Source organism: Aplysia californica, unplaced genomic scaffold, assembly GCF_000002075.1.
Source record: "Aplysia californica isolate F4 #8 unplaced genomic scaffold, AplCal3.0 scaffold00293, whole genome shotgun sequence".
Taxonomy (NCBI): Eukaryota; Metazoa; Mollusca; class Gastropoda; order Aplysiida; family Aplysiidae; genus Aplysia; species Aplysia californica.
The window spans coordinates 215,837-239,509 of NW_004797563.1; the positions used below are offsets into that span (position 1 = coordinate 215,837).

Below are 23,673 nucleotides of genomic sequence, written 5' to 3' on the forward strand. Positions count from 1 at the left end.
AGTTGCGAGTGCCGTAAAACCTCTGCTAAAACTAAACTAAACTAGGAAGATGACGGGGAGTAGATTGGGATAATTTTCGTGGTTTTGGGACATAAAAAGCGGAGTGAAACAGGAAAAGGGTCACGGTCACGAAGGGAGCGAAGCAGTTACCGTGCACCTAGCTCAAGCGCCCGCCCACAAAACAAAATGCCTGGTTACCGTGTACGTAGATATTGAGGCTACACGCCCGGTTACCGTGCGTGTGACATTGAGACTACACACCCGGTTACCGTGTACGTAGACCCAGAGGCTACGTACGCGCCTGGTTGCCGGTTACCGTGTACGTAGACACTGAGGCTAGCTTACGTGCCCGGTTACCGTGTACGTAGACCAGGAGGCTACGTGCCCGGTTACCGTGTACGTAGACCCCGAGGCTACGTACACGGTAACCGTGTACGCAGACACAGCGTTCCTGGAAACCAACTTTGTGATTGTTGGGCCAGCAAGGAAGGGGCCAGTTTTGTTCAGAATTATTGGTCTCAATATGATCAGTTATACTTTGTTTGTGATAGGCCTTGATCTAGTGGCAGTCAAAAATTAAACCAAAGACAACGAAGTGAGGGAGGACTGAAGTCAAGTCATCTTTGTAGCCTTGTAGTGTCACTATTAGTGTTAGGTAAGTATCTCTAGATTCTAGTAGGCATACTTTCCTTTTTTTTTAAATTCTAAAGTTGTCGTTATCAAAGAATTTGGTCCAAGAATTTAATAGCCTAGATCTAACTAGAAATATTTTCTTCTAGATCTAGATCTAGATATATATCTAAGGGTCTGTATTAAATTGATATGTTATTAGACATTAGATATCTATATTATAGAAATCTGGAATCTAGATCTAGGTTTTGAATTCCATATAGAAATCTAGATCTAGAGTGAAATCAGTATAGAATCTAAATCTATATATATCTAATTGCATGACATGGTGATTCACATGGAAACAATTATATCCTATGTATAGGGCATAGGCCAATAATATTTTCAGTGGGCTTACCAACAACAGTGATCTGAAGACACTAAAATTGTTGCTGGAAAATTCTTATTTATTTAATTGAGTATAATGAATTTATATGGCAGTTTGAGATAAAGTGTTGCAGGATTATCTATCTACCGTACTGTCCTTACACAGGTTTTGCTGTGAACTGAAACCTCTCGAGCTTGCGAGGAGACAGGCTGCTCGCTTAATTAAGTTTGTGCGAAATATGTCTGGAAGTAGTGTAGGCGGGTATTATCTTTGTCGAGATATAAACAACAACAAAATTGTCATAACAATAACTGATTACAACAAATAACATCTGATAACACACAAATACTTTGATTCCAGCTTCGAAAATCAAAAATATATATGTTGTCAACCAAGCCCCTATACTTTACATGCACAACTCGGAGCAACTCTGGAAGTAGACCTGTTCTTTAGCAGTGACCGGAGCTGCGTCCCTCTTTTTTGGTTTACATTCAAATCGAAAGTAACAATTTATTGGAAAAAAACCGTAATCCTGTCTCTCCATATCTTTTTTCTCACCAACGCGCATGACATGACATTTTGAGACATTAATATTAAATTGATTAATTGATTGAAAATGTAAATTTCTTGTATGATTGTATAGCCTAGATCTGATAAATCCTGTAGTTTCAGTACCGGCGGTACGTCAGCTGTTGTATGTAATCATGTCATCGCGCCTATTTTGTCCTGTGATACAGTTTTGTGTGACATTGTAAATAATAATATAGATCTATCATTATTAAATTGATATTGAATTGATCACCTTGTGTACCAGCACGTTTGTGCTTATATATTTGTCATTATTTTATTGTTATCAGTTGTTATATTTAAATAATTATTATCAGTTGTTCAATGTAGACTACTTTAAAAAACAAGTAAAGGCAACTAAATTAGAATGTTCGTGTTGATATTTTGTCGTTATTTTGTTGTTATCAGTTGTTATTTTTGTTGTTTTCAGTTGTTATATTTGTTGTTATCTCAACAAAGATAAATACCGGTGTATGATATAATATGTGTATCATGAGTTTTTAAAATTTATAATCTAAAGATTTGATATTTATATCAATGTTAGATAGATTTTTTTGTTCATCTACTAGATATCTAATTACTATGACCTTAATTTTTGTGTCTCTGTTAATTGTTGGCTCTCCGAGTTATCCTCGTGGAAGCTATCCCAAATTTAGATCACTGTTATTTTATATATTTTAATATGACCATTACATACTTTCTATTTGGTGTTAGATAGCCATTTCATGATTATTCCACTCTTCTGTATTTGATTTGTATGTTGTATGTGTTTTTAGAAATGTTCCTGGTGGACGGATCTATTTTTGAATAACAGTATACAAGACAATATACAGTGGAAACCATATATAACAGGCCCGGTAATAACAGGGATCCGGTAATAACAGGGATTTTTTAAATCGCCGTTTTTTCCTACTCTTTGTATCTATTAAAAGTTATCGGCAATAACTGGGCCTCATCGGAGCCCAACCGGTTATAGCAGGGACAAAGGCTCGTTAACAATGTGTAAAAAGTAAGAGAGAGAGAGAGAGAGAGAGAGAGAGAGAGAGAGAGAGAGAGAGAGAGAAGGAGCAAGCACACGCAAGCCATGCCACTGCAAGTACACACAGCTTGTGAAGCGAGAGAGGGCTGCGGTGTGCTGCAGACTTCGACCTAGCCCGAAACCTAGCAACCCGCACGCGTAATGTGTCACCAACGATGTCAAGCGCATGAGAAACTGCCTTTCAATTGACAAAAAAATATGAAATAATCCAGGCTGTTGACTCCACTGTCAGAGATTTGTCGTTACTTCGACATTCCACAAGGGTCGATTCACACCATTATCAAGGATAGAGCGAAGATAGTGGCAGCATACTCCAATGGAAAATTTGCTTTGGATCGAAAGAAGATGAGACTAACCGATGCAGATGCTGTGGACCAAACTCTTCTGATGTGGTTTAAGGAGGCAAGGAGAAAGTTAGTGCCAAGTTCGTGGGTACTTGTGGCAAGGGAAACTACCCATGAATAAGTACAGCTAGATTAGTCCACAAATGTTTACTTTCCTTGCATTTCTGATTTAACAGAGATCGGATATAGCAGAACATTTTCTCTACTCCCACCATCCCTGTTATATCAGGTTTCCACTGTAATGTGTTCTGACATAGCAAAAAAAGAATCGTTTTGTAAATATGTGCAACAATATAAAAAGTTCACACTAATCTATAATTGGTTTTTATTGTAATATTGATTTTATAAGATATCCACTAGCTAGAGGTTACCTCCCATGTTCTTTCAGCTAGGGCTCTTACAGTCCCAAGGAGAGCCTCCTTTATTATGATTTATTTCATTTAATTATATTTTTAGGCTTTTATGCTATCATAATTGTTCTATCCATCTTGGAATATGTTAATTCATCTCTTTACTTTATTATTTTTTTTATACCATACACCTTTATTTCTACACACTGCTCTTTTTTTAAAACCATGTTACTTGCTCTCTGAATGTTTACAGAAAAATTCAGGTAAACTTTTATAACTATATAGTGACCTTTTTGTGTCTGCTGTAGTGTTTTCGTTATATGATCCTTACTTTGAAAGTAGCCTGATGATTTTCAAGAGTAACTTTTTTTGGGCAGAACAAAATGTGACAGTTGCAATGATAAAGGAAAAACTGAACTCAATTTAAGTCTCTGATTGTCACTTGGTTTACCTTTCTTAAAATGATTCTGCAATCTCTTTCTTAGGCAGGCTGGTGGAACAGAGCTGAAAACAACACACCCTTGACTGATCTAGCGTTGAAGGAGGTATAAGTGCTTTCAAACGTCAACAGTGTGTCATGGATGAAGATGATGAATATTTTTATTGCTCTGAGTTTGACTCAGCATCAGGGATGAAGTCCCACGAGGAAGTGAGAAAAGATGGAAATTTGACTGTCAACTCAGCCCAAGAACAAAGCAACACAGAAGACAGAGAAGACTCTGACAATGCTGAAGTTGAAGCAAATGAGGAAACCCCGAACTGTGATGGAGATACACCTCCTCACATCACAGAATGGATGCTCGAAACGTTTACGTTTATGACTGCGATGAGGAAATGTAATGGTTCCTTGGTTCAATCCCTAACAAGTATGATAAGCAGGATTGAAAGTCTGGAGGCAGAAAAAGAAATGCTAAGAAACCAACTTGTTTTTCCATCAATGCTGAGTAAACAAGTTGATAAAATCAGGTGCTTTTTTTTCCTCCTCTTTCCTGATTTTACTTTGTGTAAGAATTAGAACATTGTTGTCGGTTGGTTAAAGTCTGACAAAATAGAAGATTTTTTTTCTTATTCAGCTGCTTAAGTAGTATTCATTAAACATTTGATATTTTTAATTTTAAAAGTTATTTTTCATTATGTCTCATTACCTTTTTTTTTTTTTTACTATTTGGACCTGCTGATGGCTCAGTTTATTCAATTTTTATCTATGGTGCACATGACCATTGTTCATTTTCCCAACAGGATGATGTTTAGATTGGGTTGTTTGAAGAATTTCAGTGACTCTTCATAAACTTAGCTTAATTCTTTAAGCATAGGAGCTCTGAAATTCGACATTTAAATGACCCTGCATTGTTTTTCGGTATGTTAAAGCTTTTCAGTGCACTGAACTGTAATGCAACTCTTGCATTAAAAATAAAACTTGGGGAGGGGGGGGGAACGACTTGAATATGATAATAAGGATCTCAAGAACATTATCTCAATTTTAGGTTGGTCTCTATTGATAGGCTATATTATTTTTATGTGTATTTTTACAGAGGTATCTTTTAAATCTGAAAACAATTAATTAATCTGACACCAGCAGTAATGGGAAAGAAAAATACAATCTCCAAGTTGTTTTCTTTTCTTCTTTGTCTATGTAAGATATAAGTAATGATTAGCCAAAAGGCTCCTATCTAAGTTTTTAAAAATTTCTGATGGTAGGCCTACTGTCATCTAAATTTTCACTACCAATTAACTGTCAAGAAAATCAAACCGTCAATTCTTACAAGCTTCCAGACAGTGAAACAGAAGAAAGAGACATGAAAATGCATATCTGTTGGTTGTGGGCTAGAGAGAGGCATCATCAGTGAATTTTTTGCCTACAACTATGGCTCTCATCAACAGCTACACTATTGTCTGTGCTGGTTGAACAGTTCAGCTGATAGAGCAAGCTGATATTGTCAAAGAGAAAGCACAGTGTGGACACCATGTGGTTTAGATTGCAGTTACTAAAATGGATAGACGAGAAAAAAAATCTTCCTTAAAGTGAAATTTGCCGCAAACATGGCATTCCCGACTCTATCTCTATTTTGTCGACAATCATCTCTTAAAGAAAAAGGATTGAAACAGTGAATACTTGTAGAATGAAGGGACATAACTATTATATTTCTTGGCATTTGAGTGATGAATTACTTTTCTTCAGTGTGAATGCCACAAGGGCAATCTCTAAGCTGACAACGTTATGGCTTAACTGAAGAAAATTCGGCCGTTCCACAGATTTTGGTTCAAGCAGGTTCCAATGTGTTTGTATTATTTTGTCTATGAGCCATTCTTAGAAACGTACATACAATGGAGTCCGCTTAAAGGAAACATGTTTAATCTGAAAGCTGTTTATATATAAACTGAAAGAAAATAAAATCCTCGATTTTTAAACCTTTATTTGAACAACCTCTCTACACCTTTAAGCTTATCTTCTTTTTATCAGACTTTCTCTGTGATAATGGTATTATTGTTGTTGATATTAATTGTTGAACCCAGCAGAAATCATTTAAACGATGGAGGGCAAGCTTACAGAACAGAAGACCATGCTGAGAGAAAACATTAAAATTTAAAAAATAATGAAGAAAAGCTTCTGACCAAATCTGGATTTGAAACTTGAACGTTTTCATATTGATTTATTTCATGTCTGAATACTCCCAACAGCAGAATCTTATTCAAGTTCTTCCTTCTGTTTACTCTCTGTTTTTAGTGAGGAAATGGGAGATCTCCGGACCGTGATGGAAACTGTGGGACAAAAAGTAGATGAGCTAGATGCCAGGCAGGGTGTGGTCAATGATGGTGAGAATGACGTGTCGGTTGGACCCGCTCTGGCCCGGTTGTCTTTGGCTGTTGAAGCTTTAGACGTGGAAGTTGAACAATTGCAGTCAAAAGTAGACAGCAGTCCAGTCCAGCCCCCATCGTCAGAGGATTCCCAATTACACGAGTCGAGTACCGCAAATCCATTTGAGTGTGCCACTTCCTTGCCGCAGCCACCTATTGTTCCCACAGGGTCATTCTTCAGCACCAGCTCAGATGGAAGAGCAAATGAGGTATGTACTGGTCCTGAGCAGATGGCTACATACATGGAAGAAGATAAAGATAAGATATTATAGCTACATCTTTATTGTCCAGATCCCGGCACATTGGTTTGGTGTTTCACCACGCGCGCACAGGCACACACACACGCACCCACACTCACTCCCACGCCAACACACACACACTCAAACACACACACACACACACACACACGCACACACACGAAGGCACACACGCACACTCAGACAGACATGTACACACATGCATAAGCATGCTCATGTGCACCCTCATATACACACACACTCTTCCCTCACACATCCTCTCTTCTTCCAACATCTGTGCACATGACCGTAATAATACAATAGTATGCTTGCTCTCACAAACAGACTCACAGTCACATGCAAAATATAAATGATCTGTAATTATAAACATTAATAGTGTTAAGATAGATACGTACTCAATGATTGTAGGTCAATGGTATTTTGATGCATGCTTTTAAAGATCATAGGAATACTTATAACTTAATTGTGAGGCAGCGTGGTGGAATCAGGCTCTCGTCAAAATAATCAAAATGAAGAAACTTGCATTTTTCCGCAGGTTTGAGAATTTTTATTAAATTTTTGTTTTTTGGCTCAACACATTTCATGCCCATTAAAGAACTCATTTCTGTATGGATATTTCTGAAATACGTTGATTAAAGGCACAGAAAATGTAAATTTTCAGTTACCACGGACTCTTAAGCTAAGGAAATAACTAACCTTTGGCGACCATTTTCTCACTAATTTTACCTCTGAAAACAGGTGACCCCCACATCTTTCTTTCGCAAATATCTCGACTTGTATTCAAGATAAATGGATACTTTTTTTATCCAAATAAAGACAAGTGAACAAGCTTTAAGATGATACCTATAACTGACTAGAGCCTGATTCCACCACGGTGCCTCACTTATAATGCTGGGTATGTAAAAGTAAAAGCATGGACACAGTGCCGAAGAATGTCATGTGAATTTTACTGAAAATTAGTTTTCAAGGAAACTCAAACTATTGAAGGTGTCAAAAGTTGGCAGCCATTTTCTCAACAATTTAATGTTTGAAACCAGGCAACCTTCCACCTCCTTCAATCGCAAATATCTCGACTAACTTCTATTAAAGATTGATGGATATTTTTTTTCATCCGCCGCGCTGTGACTCATTAAAAATTTAACCCTGACTTTATATGATCTTCTTCCCCCAGCCTCAGTTCACCTTTTCCTCTTCTGCAGCAGAGCTGAGACCAGCAAACCAGAACAGTGACAGGTATGTGGCAACGGAATGATAAAGGGGTATCTGTTTGCTCAGTTGGAATCATGGTGGGCTTTAATGTGTATAATCCAGGTTTGAATCCCCTCTTCTGCATTTTTTAACAGGGGTTGTTTGGGGTGGTTTCAATATCTCCACCTGCTTGGCTGGACAGGAGTTGTAGTGCTGTTTTCATACTTACCTTTCTGTGTTAATCGGGAGTGTCAGATCATTTCCATACAATATCATGATAATAATAGTTTCCACATATGGAGAAAAACAAGATGTAAAAATTATTTGCAACTTGAGTTCATTCAAACTATATTTTTTAATTAAACTCCTTTTGCTTGCTTTTATTTTGAATTAGATGCCCACATGCCTTCAGCACAACAACCTAGAGTTCAAGGCTTAGACTATCCTATGGGCCTATTGCTTTCAACCAACATTTCAGTTGTTACTGATTGATGGCAGTTTTGTTGTTACCACTTCCTAAGAATATATCAACTAAATGGAAAACAAAATAAAAACATAGATAAATCCCACTTTATTGATCCCGTTGACATGAGCAAAATCCATGTAAAGTGCCTTTCCCAAGGACACAACATTGGACCACTGACTGGATGCTAACTCAAGCTCTTATGGTTTAGAATCCAAGAGCCTAACCACTAGACCACAGATGCCACATGACTTTAAAGACATGAGCATGCTCACACACTGTATGTTTTCTTACACCTCGCTGCCCATGTCAACATACTCTTAACTCTTTTTTGTGGAGGAGGGGGGGGGTTGTAAACCCACTATGCTGGGGCCTTGTTTTGGTACAAAATCTAAGATAAACGTCACTAAATTGGTCAGTTTTCGGCAATTACTGAAAAGTATTTGACGTTGAAGTTGCGTAAAGAGATGTGAACTTGGTTCCAACCGTGAACCTGTGGGAGAGGCTGCCGGAGATAACGAGTTAATGCTCTTATTTTGGTTTGGCCCACATGAGCGCTATTGATTACCAATTGGTCTGGCAATCAAGGTGAATTTCTCTTTTTTTTCCCCTTTGTTTTTGTTGTTGTTGTTGTTGTTGTTGTTGTTGATATTGGCAGCTGTGGTATCCTTACAGGTACGCATACAGCATAAAACGTTGATTTGGTGTCTGCGAGGTGAGACAGGATTTTATAGATCCTTGCACAAAATACAAAACACAAGGACCACAGACGTGGCTGCTCATTCAATGTTCTAAGTACCCTGCTTTGAATTTTACATAGAATTATGGACCTTGTGTATTCTTTTTTTAACAGGATGATCTCAGAGCAAACAAATACACTAGATTAACTCCTTATCTCTGCCAGCTTCCAGCGTTAAATTACTCTTTGGCAGTTGCCGAAAACAGGACTCTTTTACCAGAATTTTATTCATTTGATGAAAAACTATCGTTATAGGTTCACTTGTTTAAATTGAAAGACCAATGTAGTGTCATATATATATGTCATATTTTAGATTTTGTACCAGAAGAGGAGTTGACTTTGTGTGTGTTTTCATCTATGCAATCAGGCATGCATATATATGTTAAGATGTTGTGAAATCAAGCACTCATCCATTTTTGGGCATGTGGAGTTATTGGTATCATTTGAAAGATTGTTCATCTGTCTTGCTTTCAATGAATAAAATACCTATCTAACAGAAGTCGAGATATTTGTGATTGAAGGAGGTGGGGTCACCTGGTCCCAGTGGAAAAATTAACGAGAAAATGGCTGCCAAACTTAGGGGACTTCCATAGATAGAGAGTCCTTGGAGTCTTCGATTTCGTTATTTTGACGAGCACCTGATTTCACCACGGTGCCTCACAATTATGTTCTGTTGTTGAGGGACTCAAAATATAATGGGATGTTTTGAAATCTTTATTTTCTAGGAATGAGAACAAAACATCTGTCCTGTCACCAAGATTACCTGGTGAGAAGAATTCACAGGGACCTGTGCAAGCTCCTGATTTGAGTTGTCTACCTGATCCCTCTTTTGCTAAGAACAAAGATGGCTTTCTGCAGGCAGCTGACGTGGAAAAGATTATAATGAAAAAGAAGCACTCCCAGTACTGTTTCCAAGACTACCTTGATGTAAGGTCTTGCGATACAACAATTTGGTCTGGCACAAATTTCTACTTTCTGGTCATACTTGAAGATGAAGAGGATGAAGTTGAAGCATCACCGACGGGAAAACTCAAGGGAGAACGACTGCATTGTATATCAGGACATGAGATGTACAAGAACTTTTCACTGGAGGTACAGTAAAACTCTGATGTAAAGAACAAGCCTGGGCTGTAAAAATAGTTTTTTCTAAATTTTTATCAGTAGTTCTTTATACATGTATTTCAGTCAACACACACACAAACATACTTTTTCTCACATAGTCCTTTTGATCATAGTAATAGTATTAGCATACATGGTACATGTGTACAATGACCTATTTCTTCCCAAGAGAAGGAAAAAAGGAAGTTATGGATGTTTGTTGCTTCTCCCTTTCACCTACATCCAGGACAAACTTCTGCATGTCCCCAAGAACATAAAAAAATCGCTCCCCCCCATTGACTACTAAATTGTTTCTCAGTTTCTCTGCACTTTGTTCTGCCTCCTCAAAGCTCACTGTCACAGTTATCTGCTCATGGACTTTTCTGTTTGTTTTACAACTAGAAGCTTCCTTCTCTTGCTCCACAATTTCAGCGTCGGAAATCACTGCTGATGTTTGCACACTAGTGTCAATGTCCATATTTATAATATGTCTAGGCTAGGGGCTTGGCAGAACAAAGAAAACAATTATGCAAATCCATTGTGTCAGCCATCGGCTTGTGCCGATAAGTGTGTGGGCAGTGTGTAGTCACTGTGTAGGCAGACTCGCATGGCAGTTGGGCAACTCTTAGTTTGGTCAACTCATAGAGATGGGCTGGTTCATTACTTCAGTCGTAAATAAGAAGGAATTTAAAAAAGACTTGTTGGACAAGAAAATTGGTTTGTTACAGCTGTCAGTTCGTGACCGTATGTTCGCTAAATGCGTCAAAATATAAAAAACACAAAGAGAAAAAAAATAGGGTAAAGAAATGTGTCCTTTAGTTTCGTCAGTTCTTTACAAGAATGTTCTTTATAGATGTGCTCTACTGTATATTACGACAAGCTGAACGTTTCATATTTTCTTAAATAGTTATCTTTTTTTTTCTAAGTTGTGGTGCAGTGTGATAAGTGCTTAAGATACATTAATAAACAGCTATATAAAGACAAGATTTGAACAAAAAATTGTGGAAGCTCAGTGAGAGTACAGTTTATTGCCAATATAGTTGATTCACTATTATGATTGAAGAGAGATATAATACTGAGTACATTCTTCTTTGTTAAGATTTTGGTATGAAGAGATATAATTGTAAGTAGGATAAAAGAAAAAGTTATTCTGGTAAGCATAAATGTTACAATGTTAAGTTATAAATTGTTAAGGATAAATTAATACCGATTAAATTCAAAGCTTAGAAACAAATGTATCAAAATGGATGTCTCATTGAATGAACTTTATTATTCCCAAACATGGAGTAAAGTATACTTTAATTAAATTACAGTGGTCTCTTGCTAATAGTAAGTGGAATAAAGGCACAATCCACTTCAGAGCACACTGGCAGTGTGGAAATTAACTTTTTATTAATGGTTATCTCTGGAAAGTGCACATTCCAAATGGACAACACCGTCTAAAAGCATAATTTGTTCATGTGCTGTCGGGGACAGATCAGCTATAAAAAGTGTCCGGACGCAGTGGAATGGAGCGCTCGTCAATTTTGGGGCATATGGAGTTATTGGTATCATCTGAAAGCTTATTCATTTATCTTGCTTTTGATGAAAGAAACATCCTTCTATTTTGAATAGAAGTTTAGATATTTGCTATTAAAGGAGGTGTGGATCGCCTGGTTTCAGTGGTAAAAGTAGGGAGATAATGGACGCTAAAGTTTGGTGACTCCCAAAGCTTTAGTGTCCTTGGAAAAAACAAATTTTCATTTTTGTACCTTATATCAATGTTTTTCCAGTAAAATTTTTTTGCAGAAATGTGTTTTAATGTGAAGATAAAAGGCATAGAGCCAAAAACAAAAAAAAGTGGAAAAATGGTTGATTTTGTCCTATTTATTTATGTTGATGAGCCTCTGATTTCACCATGATGCCTCATATATAGTTATCACTTGTAAGTGCACATTCCAAATGGATAACTCCATCTCATAGCACAATTGTTCCTGCACTAATGTCGGAGACAGATTAGCTATAAAAGTTAGTTACTCTTTTTGCTTGGAACAAATGGAAGCTAAGCAAACTCTACATACCTTCTTTTATTACTTGAAACTGTTGCTTTGCAAAGAAAAAAACTTGATCAGGAACAACGTGTAAAGCTCACAAATCATCAAGGATAAGGAAAAGCACATATCCAAACTTTGTGTGCAGCAGCCACCGCAGAACTGTAATAAATATCACATTCGACCCCTTGCCTGCATACCATATCACAGCCCTCCCTCCTAAGTTCAGGGAAAAATTTCTAAAAGTCAAAGGCTGTGTCTGGCCTTGTTTATCTTTTTGAAGGGCTATAGTTAGTTAACTGTACTGTAAGCACTTGATAGGCAAGGGATTTCAACATTTTTTACACCCAGGCAACGAAGTGTGTTACTATAAAATGGCTATAGTTCAGCCAAATATTGACGGATTTGTGTGAGTGCTAATAGTATTTGTAATTGGACAGAAATTCACAATATGGGGGAAAATAGATTGTAAATGCAGCACAGGACCAGGTACAGGTCTTGAAGTTGATGGAATCTATACCCCCAAAATGCAACTTAAGTGATGATCTGTTAAAATGCGGAACCAAAAATGCCACTTAAATGGTGATCCTGAATTAAAGAGTTAACAAAAGACATATATTTGTTCAACATTATCCTATGCCAATAAACTCTTTATGCTAAAACATGTATGGGTCTGGTAGTTGTGTGAGTGTGTGTGTTGTTGTTGTTAAATGGTCTCACAATATACTTTTTTTGTCTTTTAATTCGTCAATTAAGTTGAGTGATAATTCTGCAGTGTACAGTGCTTAGAGCTATCGTGGGATTCAGAGCTATATATTATATTCCCTTTTTTATTCTTATTTTTATTATAATTATTACTATTTTTATTATATTAACTCATTAAACATGACATGTTGGTCGGGAAATCCCTCAGCCATGGAAGAATGTTGTCAGCGTTCATCAATATTTTTCATTATTTCTTCAATTATTTCTTCTGAACCTTTTATGCAACAAAGACAACATGACACATTAATGATTTCTATATTTTCAGCTTCTGCGTAATGTGCAATAAAATTTGCGTTGATGTTTGACATCCTGGATGTATTAACGAGTAGAAAGTTCACCCCATTTAAAATTCTTTAAAAATGGGCTCAAATCTTATACATAAAGAGTTAAGTCCACATCTTTTTAAACGATGGACAGAAAGTATGGCATCGGCCAGAGATTTCCATCTGGTTCTGCCTGTAAAACACCTATATAAAAAACACCCTCCGGATCTAGGAAAACAATGTCGGCTTTCTTATTGTGTTCGATAGTTTTCGTGCATACCTGTCATATAATACAGCATCTGAGCCTCCTCTTCTTTGTCATTAAGTTGTCTTATGATAAATACATCTTATTTGTTTTAAATCGTGTTAACGAGATTACTCATGTCTTGAAAATTAAATTTTCTATCTTCTTTTGCGTAACTATTGTTGCAAGGAGCGTATGTTTGAATGTATATTGTTGTTTTGCTTCCCTCTGTGAGACTTACGCTCATTAGTCTCTCTGATGTCTGATTGATTTTGTAGATTTGATAAAGTTTGGCTGGATGGATGATGAAAGCTGCACCCAATTTCGTCTTCTCTTGTTCATGTGTTCTAATCCAGATCATGAAGCAGCATTAAATTTGTGGATCAATTTGCAGTTATTGCCTTACTTTTTCACATATGACTAGCCTGATTTCTCTTTAAGCTAATCTCTCATCTCATGATGCACAACAAAAATGTCTAAAAATGTTTTAATCAGAATCTGCTGCATGAGACTGTGTCATATTCCCCTCTGTGCAGACAACTACATGAATCAAGGGTGCCACTGATAAGTCCTAATTCCTCTGTTGTTTTTGTTTGTATTGCCTCTTCCCTGCAATAAATACCGTTATTGTGTGGATGTGTGTCTCTTAACTGAAAAAACAAACAAATAAGTACCATAATTATTATTATTCGTATAATATACGTAGTATATTTGCTGTCTTTACATATTTTCAGTTATTTCTGAATTTTTCGTTTTTTATTCCCAGGAGTTGCACTTTGGGGACTATTTGCTTGGTTGGAATCACCAGAGGTAAGACAAAATTATGAGAAAGAAGGAGGGGGAAAATGAAATTGATTTTTGTTTATTAAATTAAGTTCACTGTATTTGCCTCGGTTTGGTCGGAGTTTTTTTTCAGCAGTGTCTATTCACATGATATATACACTGCCGACAGAAAAAAGGTTACCATCCCATGTGTTCAATCTGTTTGTTTTTTATTTAGCAAAATAGTCATTCTTTCAAACACAAAATTGAAATATGAAGTATTTAAGAGATAGTATGACAAAAGAGATGAACAAAGAAGAGTGGAAAATAACAAGGAGGGCCCACCAATCATGAAAGAAGAAGTTATCAAGGCACTACAAAAGATGAAGACTAGGAAAGCTGCAGGACAAGACAACATTAGCACAGAGATGATTAAAGCTTTAGAAGACTTTGGAATCACCACACTGACAAAACTTCTTAACAACATGTATGGCACTGGATATATTCCATCAGACTTGTCAAAATCTGTCTTCATAGCTTTACCAAAGAAACCTAATGCAAACGAATGTGAAACTCATCGTACCATCAGCCTTATGAGCCACATAACAAAAATACTACTCAGAATAATTATGATGAGAATACGAAATAAAATTCTCCCAGAAATAGCCCAAGAACAGTGTGGATTTATTGAAAGCAAAGGCACTGTAAATGCCATATATGTCATCAGAACAACAATAGAACGTGCCCTAGAAGTTCAGAAAAATCTTCATTTATGTTTTATAGACTACACCAAGGCATTCGACAAAGTTAGGCACGACAAGATCATCGACATGCTGGAAGTTCTTAATATTGACGGGAAGGACTTAAGGATTATCAAGAACATGTTCTGGGATCAAACTGCTGCAATGAGAATAGAAAACGACATCAGCGAATACATACAGATTAAAAGAGGAGTCAGACAAGGATGTGTACTTTCTCCAGACTTGTTCTCCCTGTATAGTGAAAATATCATGAGACACATAGAAGAAATGTCAGGTATCTCGATAGGGGGACATGATATAAACAATCTAAGATATGCAGACGACACAGTCCTATCCTAAAAGCAGAAGATGAAGAACATCTATAGAATCTATTAAATGTCATCGTACAAGAGAGTGACAACATGGGCTTAAGCCTAAACATTAAAAAACCCGAAACAATGGTGATAAGCAGAAAAACTCCAACCCCAACATGCAATATCAAAATCAATGATACCACCCTCAAGCAAGTACAACATTTTAAATATTTGGGGACCATTACCTCATCAGATGGGAGATGTCACACCGAAGTTAAAAGCCGCATTTGCCAAGCAAAATGGCAACCTTCCACAAAATGAAACAGATACTACAAACATCAATCTGTCACTGGAAACGAGAAAAAGAGTACTGAAAAGTTACATCGAGCCAATCCTATTATACGGGTGCCAAGCAGGGACAATCAATAAACAACTAGAAAGAACAATTGTGGCGACAGAGTTGTGGTTCTTAAGACGCATGCTACGTATCCCATGGACAGCTAGAAAAACAAATGAAGAAGTCTTGGTTGAAGCAAATTATTGAAGACAGCTTATGACGAATATAAGAAAGCGACAGGCAAATTTCTTTGGACACACAATGCGGAAAGAAGCATTGGAGAATATTGTAACCACAGGCAAGTTTGATAGAAAGAGAGGCAGAGGCAGACAGAGGGAAAAGATACTGGACAAGATGACAACATGGCTAGGAGCAGCAAGAACAAAAGACACCATTGCTGCAACGCAAGACAGAGCGAAGTGGAGGTCCATGATGGCCCACGCCTGTCGGCAAGGCACCGGATGATGATATATGAAGGGACTATTTCAGCAGAAACATACCTTTTGTGACTGAAATTAGACAACAAAGGTAAAATCCAAGTCATACATCAGTTCACCATGTGATCTCCATTTACATTCACCACAACAGTGCATCACCCGTTTATAGAGACCTCAGTACTGCTCATAAGAAAAGAAAAAGCATGAAACTTTAAATGATAAAAAGACTTAATTTCATACCTAATAGATACATTGGCACGTTTTTTTATCGTCAGTGGATACAGTGGAGTCCACTTTATCCAAATTCTGCAGGACCACTGGGTTTTGTTCGGTTGAATCAGGTTTTCAGTTTAGAGAGTGGTGCAGTCTAATAGCAATGATTTTTGACAGCGTAGTGTTGGGAATGCCATGTTCTTTCAGTATATATGAAATTTGAGCTGGTCTTTACACTTTAGACTTTTTGTTTGACGTTGTCATCTGGCTAAATCTGCCACACAGTCACCCAAAACAGATGAGAGAGTAGATAGAGAAGTCGACATTGTCTGCTAGCTAAGTCTGCCAAACAGACACACAAAACAGATGAAAGAGCAGATAGAGAAGTGAGGAAACCCCCCCCCCCCAATGTCAGTGGAATCATGGGACACTCCGTGTGCTGTCACGTGCTCCTCTGTAGGACCTATACGACGAACTAGCTTTGCTGACACAAAAGGCCATGACCAACCGAAAATTGTGTGACTGACAGTGACATACAATTGCTGTCCTTTTTTCCCGAGGAATATATCCGACGTGTAGGCCTAATGATGTGTGTGATAAACGTAAACAAACAGTACATTATCAGTGCCCCTCTCAGGCACTCAGGCCCACAAATGACTCGTGGCTGTTGTCGTGTCTCTTTTCCTGTTTGGTCACCTTTGAACGTGGAAGACTTGATTTGCATTGCTTAAGGGTTGCTAGTTTAAAATTAGATGACATAACCCTTGAAATTGTTTTTCGGGTTACAGATAGGAGTATTTTGGGTATTCAGTAGAACAGCTACAAATGAGGAAAAAATATTGGGGATTTTTAATTTATTTTTTTTTGGTTTACCACTGTTTTTGGAATAACCATGTTGAGTTAAAGTGGAGTTTGTTGTATAGGACTGCATTCATTACAAGAACCGAAATCATCCATGTTTGTGTATTGAATATTTCAGACACTATTTATTCAGATTTTTTAAAGCAGCAGCTGAAAGAAACTTTCAACGTGTGTGGTCCATACTGTGAACCATTTCCCTTTATTCCAAAAACAAACAACAAAAAAGAACCCCAGAACCACCCCCCCCCCCCCAAAAAAAAAAAAAAAAAAAAAAAAAACTTCTTTTTAAAGATTGCATTTTGCCTCGCTATTACACTGTCTCGTGCTTTCAAACGTATGCACAATATGCACTTATTCGTACCACACATATGCATAACACCCCCCCCCCGCCCCACAAGCACACACACACACACACACACGCATGCACACACACACACACACACACACACACACACACACACACACACGCAATATGCTTACTGGCACATAACATACTCAGAACATGGAACCTTCAGTACTTTTAACTTTCATATAATTATATTAATGGATACTAAATTTATTGTTTTGCCATCTCTCCTGAGGAAGTGAGCACTTAAGCATAATATAAGACAATGATAATTTCAGACAAGAGGAGCTTTCTTGTGCGCATGTGAAACTGAAAAACAAAGAAGAAAATAATAATATCATCTTTCTAGATACAGAAAGATATGTACATATGGGTAAATTCATATCACAGTAATGTTGAAAAACACTGAGCATGCTACTGGCTTTTTTATAGTGTACTGAAAAACTTTTATTGCTCATTAGTATGTTTATCTGAGGCACATAATTTTTGTCATTATGTACGATTTTCGTGTTGCATGTGTTTTACACAAAGAATAGTATGCGTGATTACGTGTACAACGAAATGGGACCTGTAAATTTGTTCGCTGTGTATTGTAAAGTTACTTTTTTATCCAGCTGGGTCTTGGTCTTTCAGGGAGCCCCCTTTCTGACGTCCAGGATCAATGTTGTTCTGCTCGTCGTCCAGTGCTCAACTGTGACTGACACTCAGTGTGTATCCGACGTCTCGCGGCCTATTCTGCGCCCTCCAATATCACATTATCAAAAGCGCGCTACCCCCCTAATTATACTATCCCATAATAATAATAAGAGTCATGTCCCCTGACATCACATCCCCCTCACAAGCAATTTCAAGAACAGTTCCAAGTGCTGAACACATCAACCAGAAACTGAATCTAGATCTATAACTCTGGTGGAACTATATATTATACACTGTACACAGCAGAAACTTCACCTATAAGTCGAGTCTCTGCGGAGGCCTGATATGGCGTCCCGACTTCGTTATGCAGTCAGACGTAGTGGAAGCATCAGGGAGGGTTGTGTCTGACTCTGGTGATTCTGCTGGTAGTTGTGGTTGATGGTTAGGTAACATAGACAGGGCCGCGTTAACTAAGTGCGGGGCCCAAGGCTGTCCATGAGCCGCATGGCCGGGGCCCCTCGCCGATGACGTTGATGCTACTACTACCGCATTATAACCCCGTACTGATTTAAAGCTATTCTGTAAAACGTGATTAGATGTAGGCCTACCAGTATCCACCAATAATGTGGATTAAGACGACGACAAGCACATTTATAGATCTATTTCTGTTGCAAAGTATGAGGCAGCCGAAACCTATCAGCAGCCGCCACAACAACAGCAACAGCGGTAGCATCAACATCCTTCTCATCAACATCATCAACAACAACAACTGTAAAAACAACAGCAATACAAACAACAAACAACGACAACAATTCAACAAGAGGACAATTTTTTGTTGTTGAAAAACATTTTTTTAAACGTCGTGTTTGCAAGCGCGGGGCCCTAGGCTACAGCCTAAACAGTCTTACGGGTAACGCGGCCCTGACTCTCTGGGGAAATTGAGATGGTTACTATCGTGGCCTTCCGTCCTCAGCCGGATGTGGTGACGATTACGAACCTTCGAGCCGTTGTCCGTTTTCAACATATAAAAAAATAATATGATCTGTCTCTCGATCTGTCTACAACCGTAGCCTTGACATCTCTATGAGTTTTAACCCAAACTGGCTGTCCTCTTGATAATTCTGATATGGGCTTGGCGCAATGTCTTCGATCGTAATCCTGTTTTTGCTTTTGCTTGAAAGCTGCGTCAAACTTCCTGAACACCTGCCCCTTCTCCCCCCTTTGGGATCAATTTTCCTGGAAAAATAGGCACTCTTGTCCTGATTTTCCTACCCATTAGAAGTTCTGCTGGGCTATGTCCTTGCTGTAAAGGTGTGGAGCGGTAGTTCATGAGAGCTAAGTAAGGATCATCAGACTTACTCTGTAACATTGTGATCGTTTTGACTGCTCTCTCGGCTTCTCCATTACTCTTTAAGATGTAGAGGGCTGCTTCTCAAATGCATTAAACCATAATACTATGAGAACTTCCGAAACTCGTGTGCAATGAACTGGAATCCATTGCCTGAGACGACGATTTCAGGAACTCCGTGTCTAGCAAAAATTGTCTTGCAATGTTCTACGACATTTGAAGCAGTAGGCTCTCTTAGATGAGCTATCTCAACCCACCTTGAGTAATAGCCTACTATCAGGAGATATGTGTGACCTTTCCACACAAAGAGATCCGTACCCACCCTTTGCCACGGGTAGTCTGGAGTGACTGTCGGCTTCAATGGTTCTGGGCTGACCTTTCTACTTTCTTTCTTTTTCGCAGTTTGGACAGTTTGTAACCAACGTTTCGATTTGCTGTGACAGTCCTGGCCACCACACACTACTTCGAGCCTGCGCTCTTCACTTGACAATCCCCTGGTGTCCTTCGTGAAGACGTTTCAAAATATCTCGTCTTAATATTGTGGAAATAACTAGTCGGCACTGGTATAGTAGCAAACCTTGTTCCATTATCAGCTCGTCTCTCGACGTCCAGTATTAGGCGAATAACTTTAGCTGTGCATTTCACTATGGGGGTAAAAAAATTGAAACAAAGATGGTTTTTGTGTCATTAGAACCAGAAAACTTTCCTCTTTAACATACTGAAAATCGGCATGAATCGGAATGGAGAAAATATGTTAAAAAATGCCGTTTAATGGTGTTGTATCGAAATAGTCAAATATCGATACCGAATCCTTTCAGGATCGCACGATATATCTCACAATACACCAATCTGACACCCCTGCACCGGACTCTATTCCTTAAAACATATGTTTCTTGTCCTAACTGGAGGACTTTGAGGGGTAAACCCTAAGATTTTTTATGGGAATCCCAAAAAGGTTGAGTAGTAATGTGCATTGAGTAATCGATACTAGTAACCACGAGAACTCGCGCTATTTATAAAGAGATACAATTGACCTTGACCTTAACCATCAATGATAATTTATTTATAGAGGCACCAGCCTTCCATGTCCAGGTGCTGTTTCAGCCTCTTTCCTGTCTGCGGATTAATATTCTTTTTTCAAATTGGTTCCGCTTCCATGTACCCTGTATCTATGGTTCTCAACCTGGAAATCGCCTATAATTCGCTACTGTGCCCCCCCCCCCCCATACACCTTTTCTCGATCCTCCCCCCCCCCCCCCCCCTAATAGTGTCATCATTTATGTAACCGTCCATTCTTATCGATAAAACGATTAAGGCAGGGCAGTATTAATGATAATTAAGAAAAATGAAAATTTGATAATAAAAAGAAATACCTCAATTGAATAGTAAATAAATAAATAAATAATGCTAATGATTATCATAATACTAATATTAAGAAGAAGAAGAAGAAGAAGGAGAAGAAGAAGAAGAAGAAGAAGGAGAAGAAGAAGAAGAAGAAGAAGAAGGAGAAGGAGAAGAAGAAGAAGAAGAAGAAGAAGAAGAAGAAGAAGAAGAAGAAACAGTCCATAACTACAATATCAAGAACGATAATACTAACAATAGAATTGATTTGAGTAAAAAAATGAAATAATTTTAAAAGGAGGAGGAGGAGGAGGAGGAGAAAGAAGAAGCAGAAGCAGGAGGAGGAGGAGGAGAAGAAGAAGAGGAAGAAGAAGAAGAGGAAGAAGAAGAAGAAGAAGAAGAAGAAGAAGAAGAAGAAGAAGAAGAAGAAGAAGCAGGAGGAGGAGAAGAAGGAGAAGAAAGAGGAGGAGGAGGAGGAGAAGAAGAAGATACAATTGACATGAGATGAGAGAAAGCTAGGGAGGGGGAAGAAGGAGGAGGAGAAGAAGAAGAAGAAGAAGAAGAAGAAGAAGAAGAAGAAGAAGAAGAAGAAGAAGAAGAAGAAGAAGAAGAAGAAGAAGAAGAAGAAGAAGAAGCAGGAGGAGGAGAAGAAGGAGAAGAAAGAGGAGGAGGAGGAGGAGAAGAAGAAGATACAATTGACATGAGATGAGAGAAAGCTAGGGAGGGGGGAAGAAGGAGAAGAAGAAGAAGAAGAAGAAGAAGAAGAAGAAGAAGAATTCCATGACGATTGTATCTAGGACAACAATTACGTAACCACTTACGCGGCTTGGTTACGAGTTGCCAGGTTTCCTAATTAGTAAGGCAATAGAGATGGTTCGCCTAATAGTAATGGACATTACACTCCCCACCAACCTCCGCTTTTATGTTATTCTTTTCCTTGCTCCCCATCAGTTGTTTCTCTTTCAGGTACTGTGGTCCATAATATAAATATACTGTGCCATTCACCTCATGCAGATGGTCTTCCAAAATTGTCATCAGATCCCGAATATTGATCTGCTCATTTTCATTTGCCTTCAGACAGGATACAACATAATGAACGGCATCAATCTTTAGAGCATCTTGAGGTCTCTGTGATGTCTTTTTTTTTTCAAAGATACAACTTCTAATATAACAACATGGTGGCTGCTTAAAAATTTTGAAGTTGCATCTGAATAAAAACGACCGAGATTAGTCGTCCATTCATCCTTTGTATGTGTCCTGACTTTGGGTCTCGGTTCGCACGCAAATGACATTATAGGCCCCAATGACTTTGTTTGATAGCAAAGTTTTCTTTTCATACCATAAACATTCAGCGGGTGCTAAATAGGAACTCTTGGAGACTTTGTTTGTGTTTCAGCCCGTTAAGCTTCCTGGACGGTAACTAGTCTTTCTGTGTTTTGCAAAAAGATTTTGCACTTATGTAGATCGGTGTCAGGAAATGTACACTTGGTGTCCTTCAGTCACATCTATATTGTTCTTTTTATGTTGTAAGACTGACAGACTACCATTCACACCTTGTACTGTCAATTGCACAAGGGGCAATTCTTTAGAGGGAAATTACACAGTAAACAAACATGGACTGAAAAGCATTGACTGAGGGTGTGAGAAAACACATTTTTAATATATTGGCTCCCCATACTTTTTACATAAAAAGCGCTGATACCGATGACTATTACACCATTTTCGGGAAAATCCATATATAAATTACGTAAACATTCTCGCGTCAAAGCAAGTATGATCAAACGATTTGGTCGTAATCTAAATTTTGCTTCTTTTTTTTTACAACTTTTAACATATTTTTAAACAATTTCCGACACGATTTCGAATGTCGATTTGTATTATGTTATTACACGCAATTTTATCTGTCGAATCATATATAAGTTTTATTTTTGTTGCAATTTTTTAGGGTCTACTCTTATCTTTCTTCCACTATATTATTATGGCTTCATAACTGGATCGACTTTGGTTGTCACTGGCCATGAGGACTGACTGTATTCTTTTAATTTCTTACAGATTTCGTCTGCATCTTGCTGATCTCTATTTTTTTGCAATTTCATGTCACTTGCTGGGAATCCTTCCAGGACAGCTCACACTGTTCTTCCATTTGATGATCTTCTTTATTTGGCACTCCCACCGGAGCTCTTGACAATGCATCGGCTGTTACCAAATTATTTCCTGGTACATGGACAATGTTGTAGGAAACCCTCATCATTCTCATCCTAAATCTTTGAATGCGAGGGGTCAATTCATCCAGATGCTTTGTTTTCATCAGTGCAAGAAGTGGATTGTGATGTTTCAATCAGGAATTTTGGCAATCCCACCAAAAAGTCTGCAAATCTCTCGCAGCACCAAGTAACTGCTAAGGCTTCTTTTTCAACTTGTGCATATCTTCGCTATGTATTTGTAAGGTATCTTGACACATAATAGACTGGTTTCAAATCTATGTCTTCATATTGCATCAGTACACCACCCATGCCATAGGATGATGCATCAGCGGATATCTTTGTTAGCTTTTGAGGACTGTAGTGAATGAGTAAAGGTGCTGTACTCATCTGTTTCTTTAACTTCTGGAATGCTTGTTCCTGCGGGTCATCCCAGGTCCATATTGTTTCTTTTTTGTTTTTGTTGTAAATCCCTCAACGTCTTCGTCGTTTCTGCCAGACCGGGTGCAAACTTTCCTATGTGATTCAACATGTCCAGGAAACCTCGGACACCGGCTATCTTTTCTGGTCTCTTCAATGTAGGCCTCTGTTGTTTCGTCTTGTTTTTGTTTCCTCTTGTGAAACTTGTACGACTCGTAGGCTGCATGTGTCTTTCCTATGCAAAAGTCGTCAAAAGCCTGTATGACGTTTTGGAGATTTTTCTTATCTGCCTCGTCCTCGAAGTGGAAACCTTCGAAAATGTCTACAGCTTCTCCAATCGTCGCTAGAAACACTGCACATTGGCGATCTTCTTCTTCTTTGTTTAATCTGGTGGCGATCGCATAATTTTCGAAGTTTTTCTTAAACTTGTTCCACCCTTGTGCTAAAGTTGTGCCTTCTGTTACGTTTAATTTTGGTGGAAGAGGTGCGTATATATACATATATATATGTATAATAT

At 38.1% G+C, this 23,673-nt stretch overlaps 1 protein-coding gene across 12 annotated transcripts in view; it reads left to right on the top strand.

Annotated features, from left to right (window-relative positions):
- Nucleotides 1–377: 377 nt before the first annotated feature.
- LOC101858283 (flocculation protein FLO11) overlaps nt 378–23,673 on the top strand; it is a 26,263-nt gene continuing 2,967 nt past the window's right edge. For 5 of the 12 annotated variants that reach the window (XM_005101661.2, XM_035970601.1, XM_013084438.1 and 2 more), the window contains exons 1-6: nt 385–655; nt 3,783–4,263; nt 6,023–6,362; nt 7,582–7,643; nt 9,526–9,892; nt 13,967–14,010. In XM_005101661.2, the coding sequence (XP_005101718.1) occupies nt 3,875–4,263; nt 6,023–6,362; nt 7,582–7,643; nt 9,526–9,892; nt 13,967–14,010 (1,202 nt within the window). In that variant the 5' untranslated portion in view covers nt 385–655; nt 3,783–3,874. Of the gene's footprint in view, nt 656–3,782; nt 4,264–6,022; nt 6,363–7,581; nt 7,644–9,525; nt 9,893–13,966; nt 14,011–23,673 lie in introns of all 12 variants that reach the window. The other 7 variants (XM_035970603.1, XM_035970602.1, XM_013084436.2 and 4 more) reach the window with 5 other exon arrangements.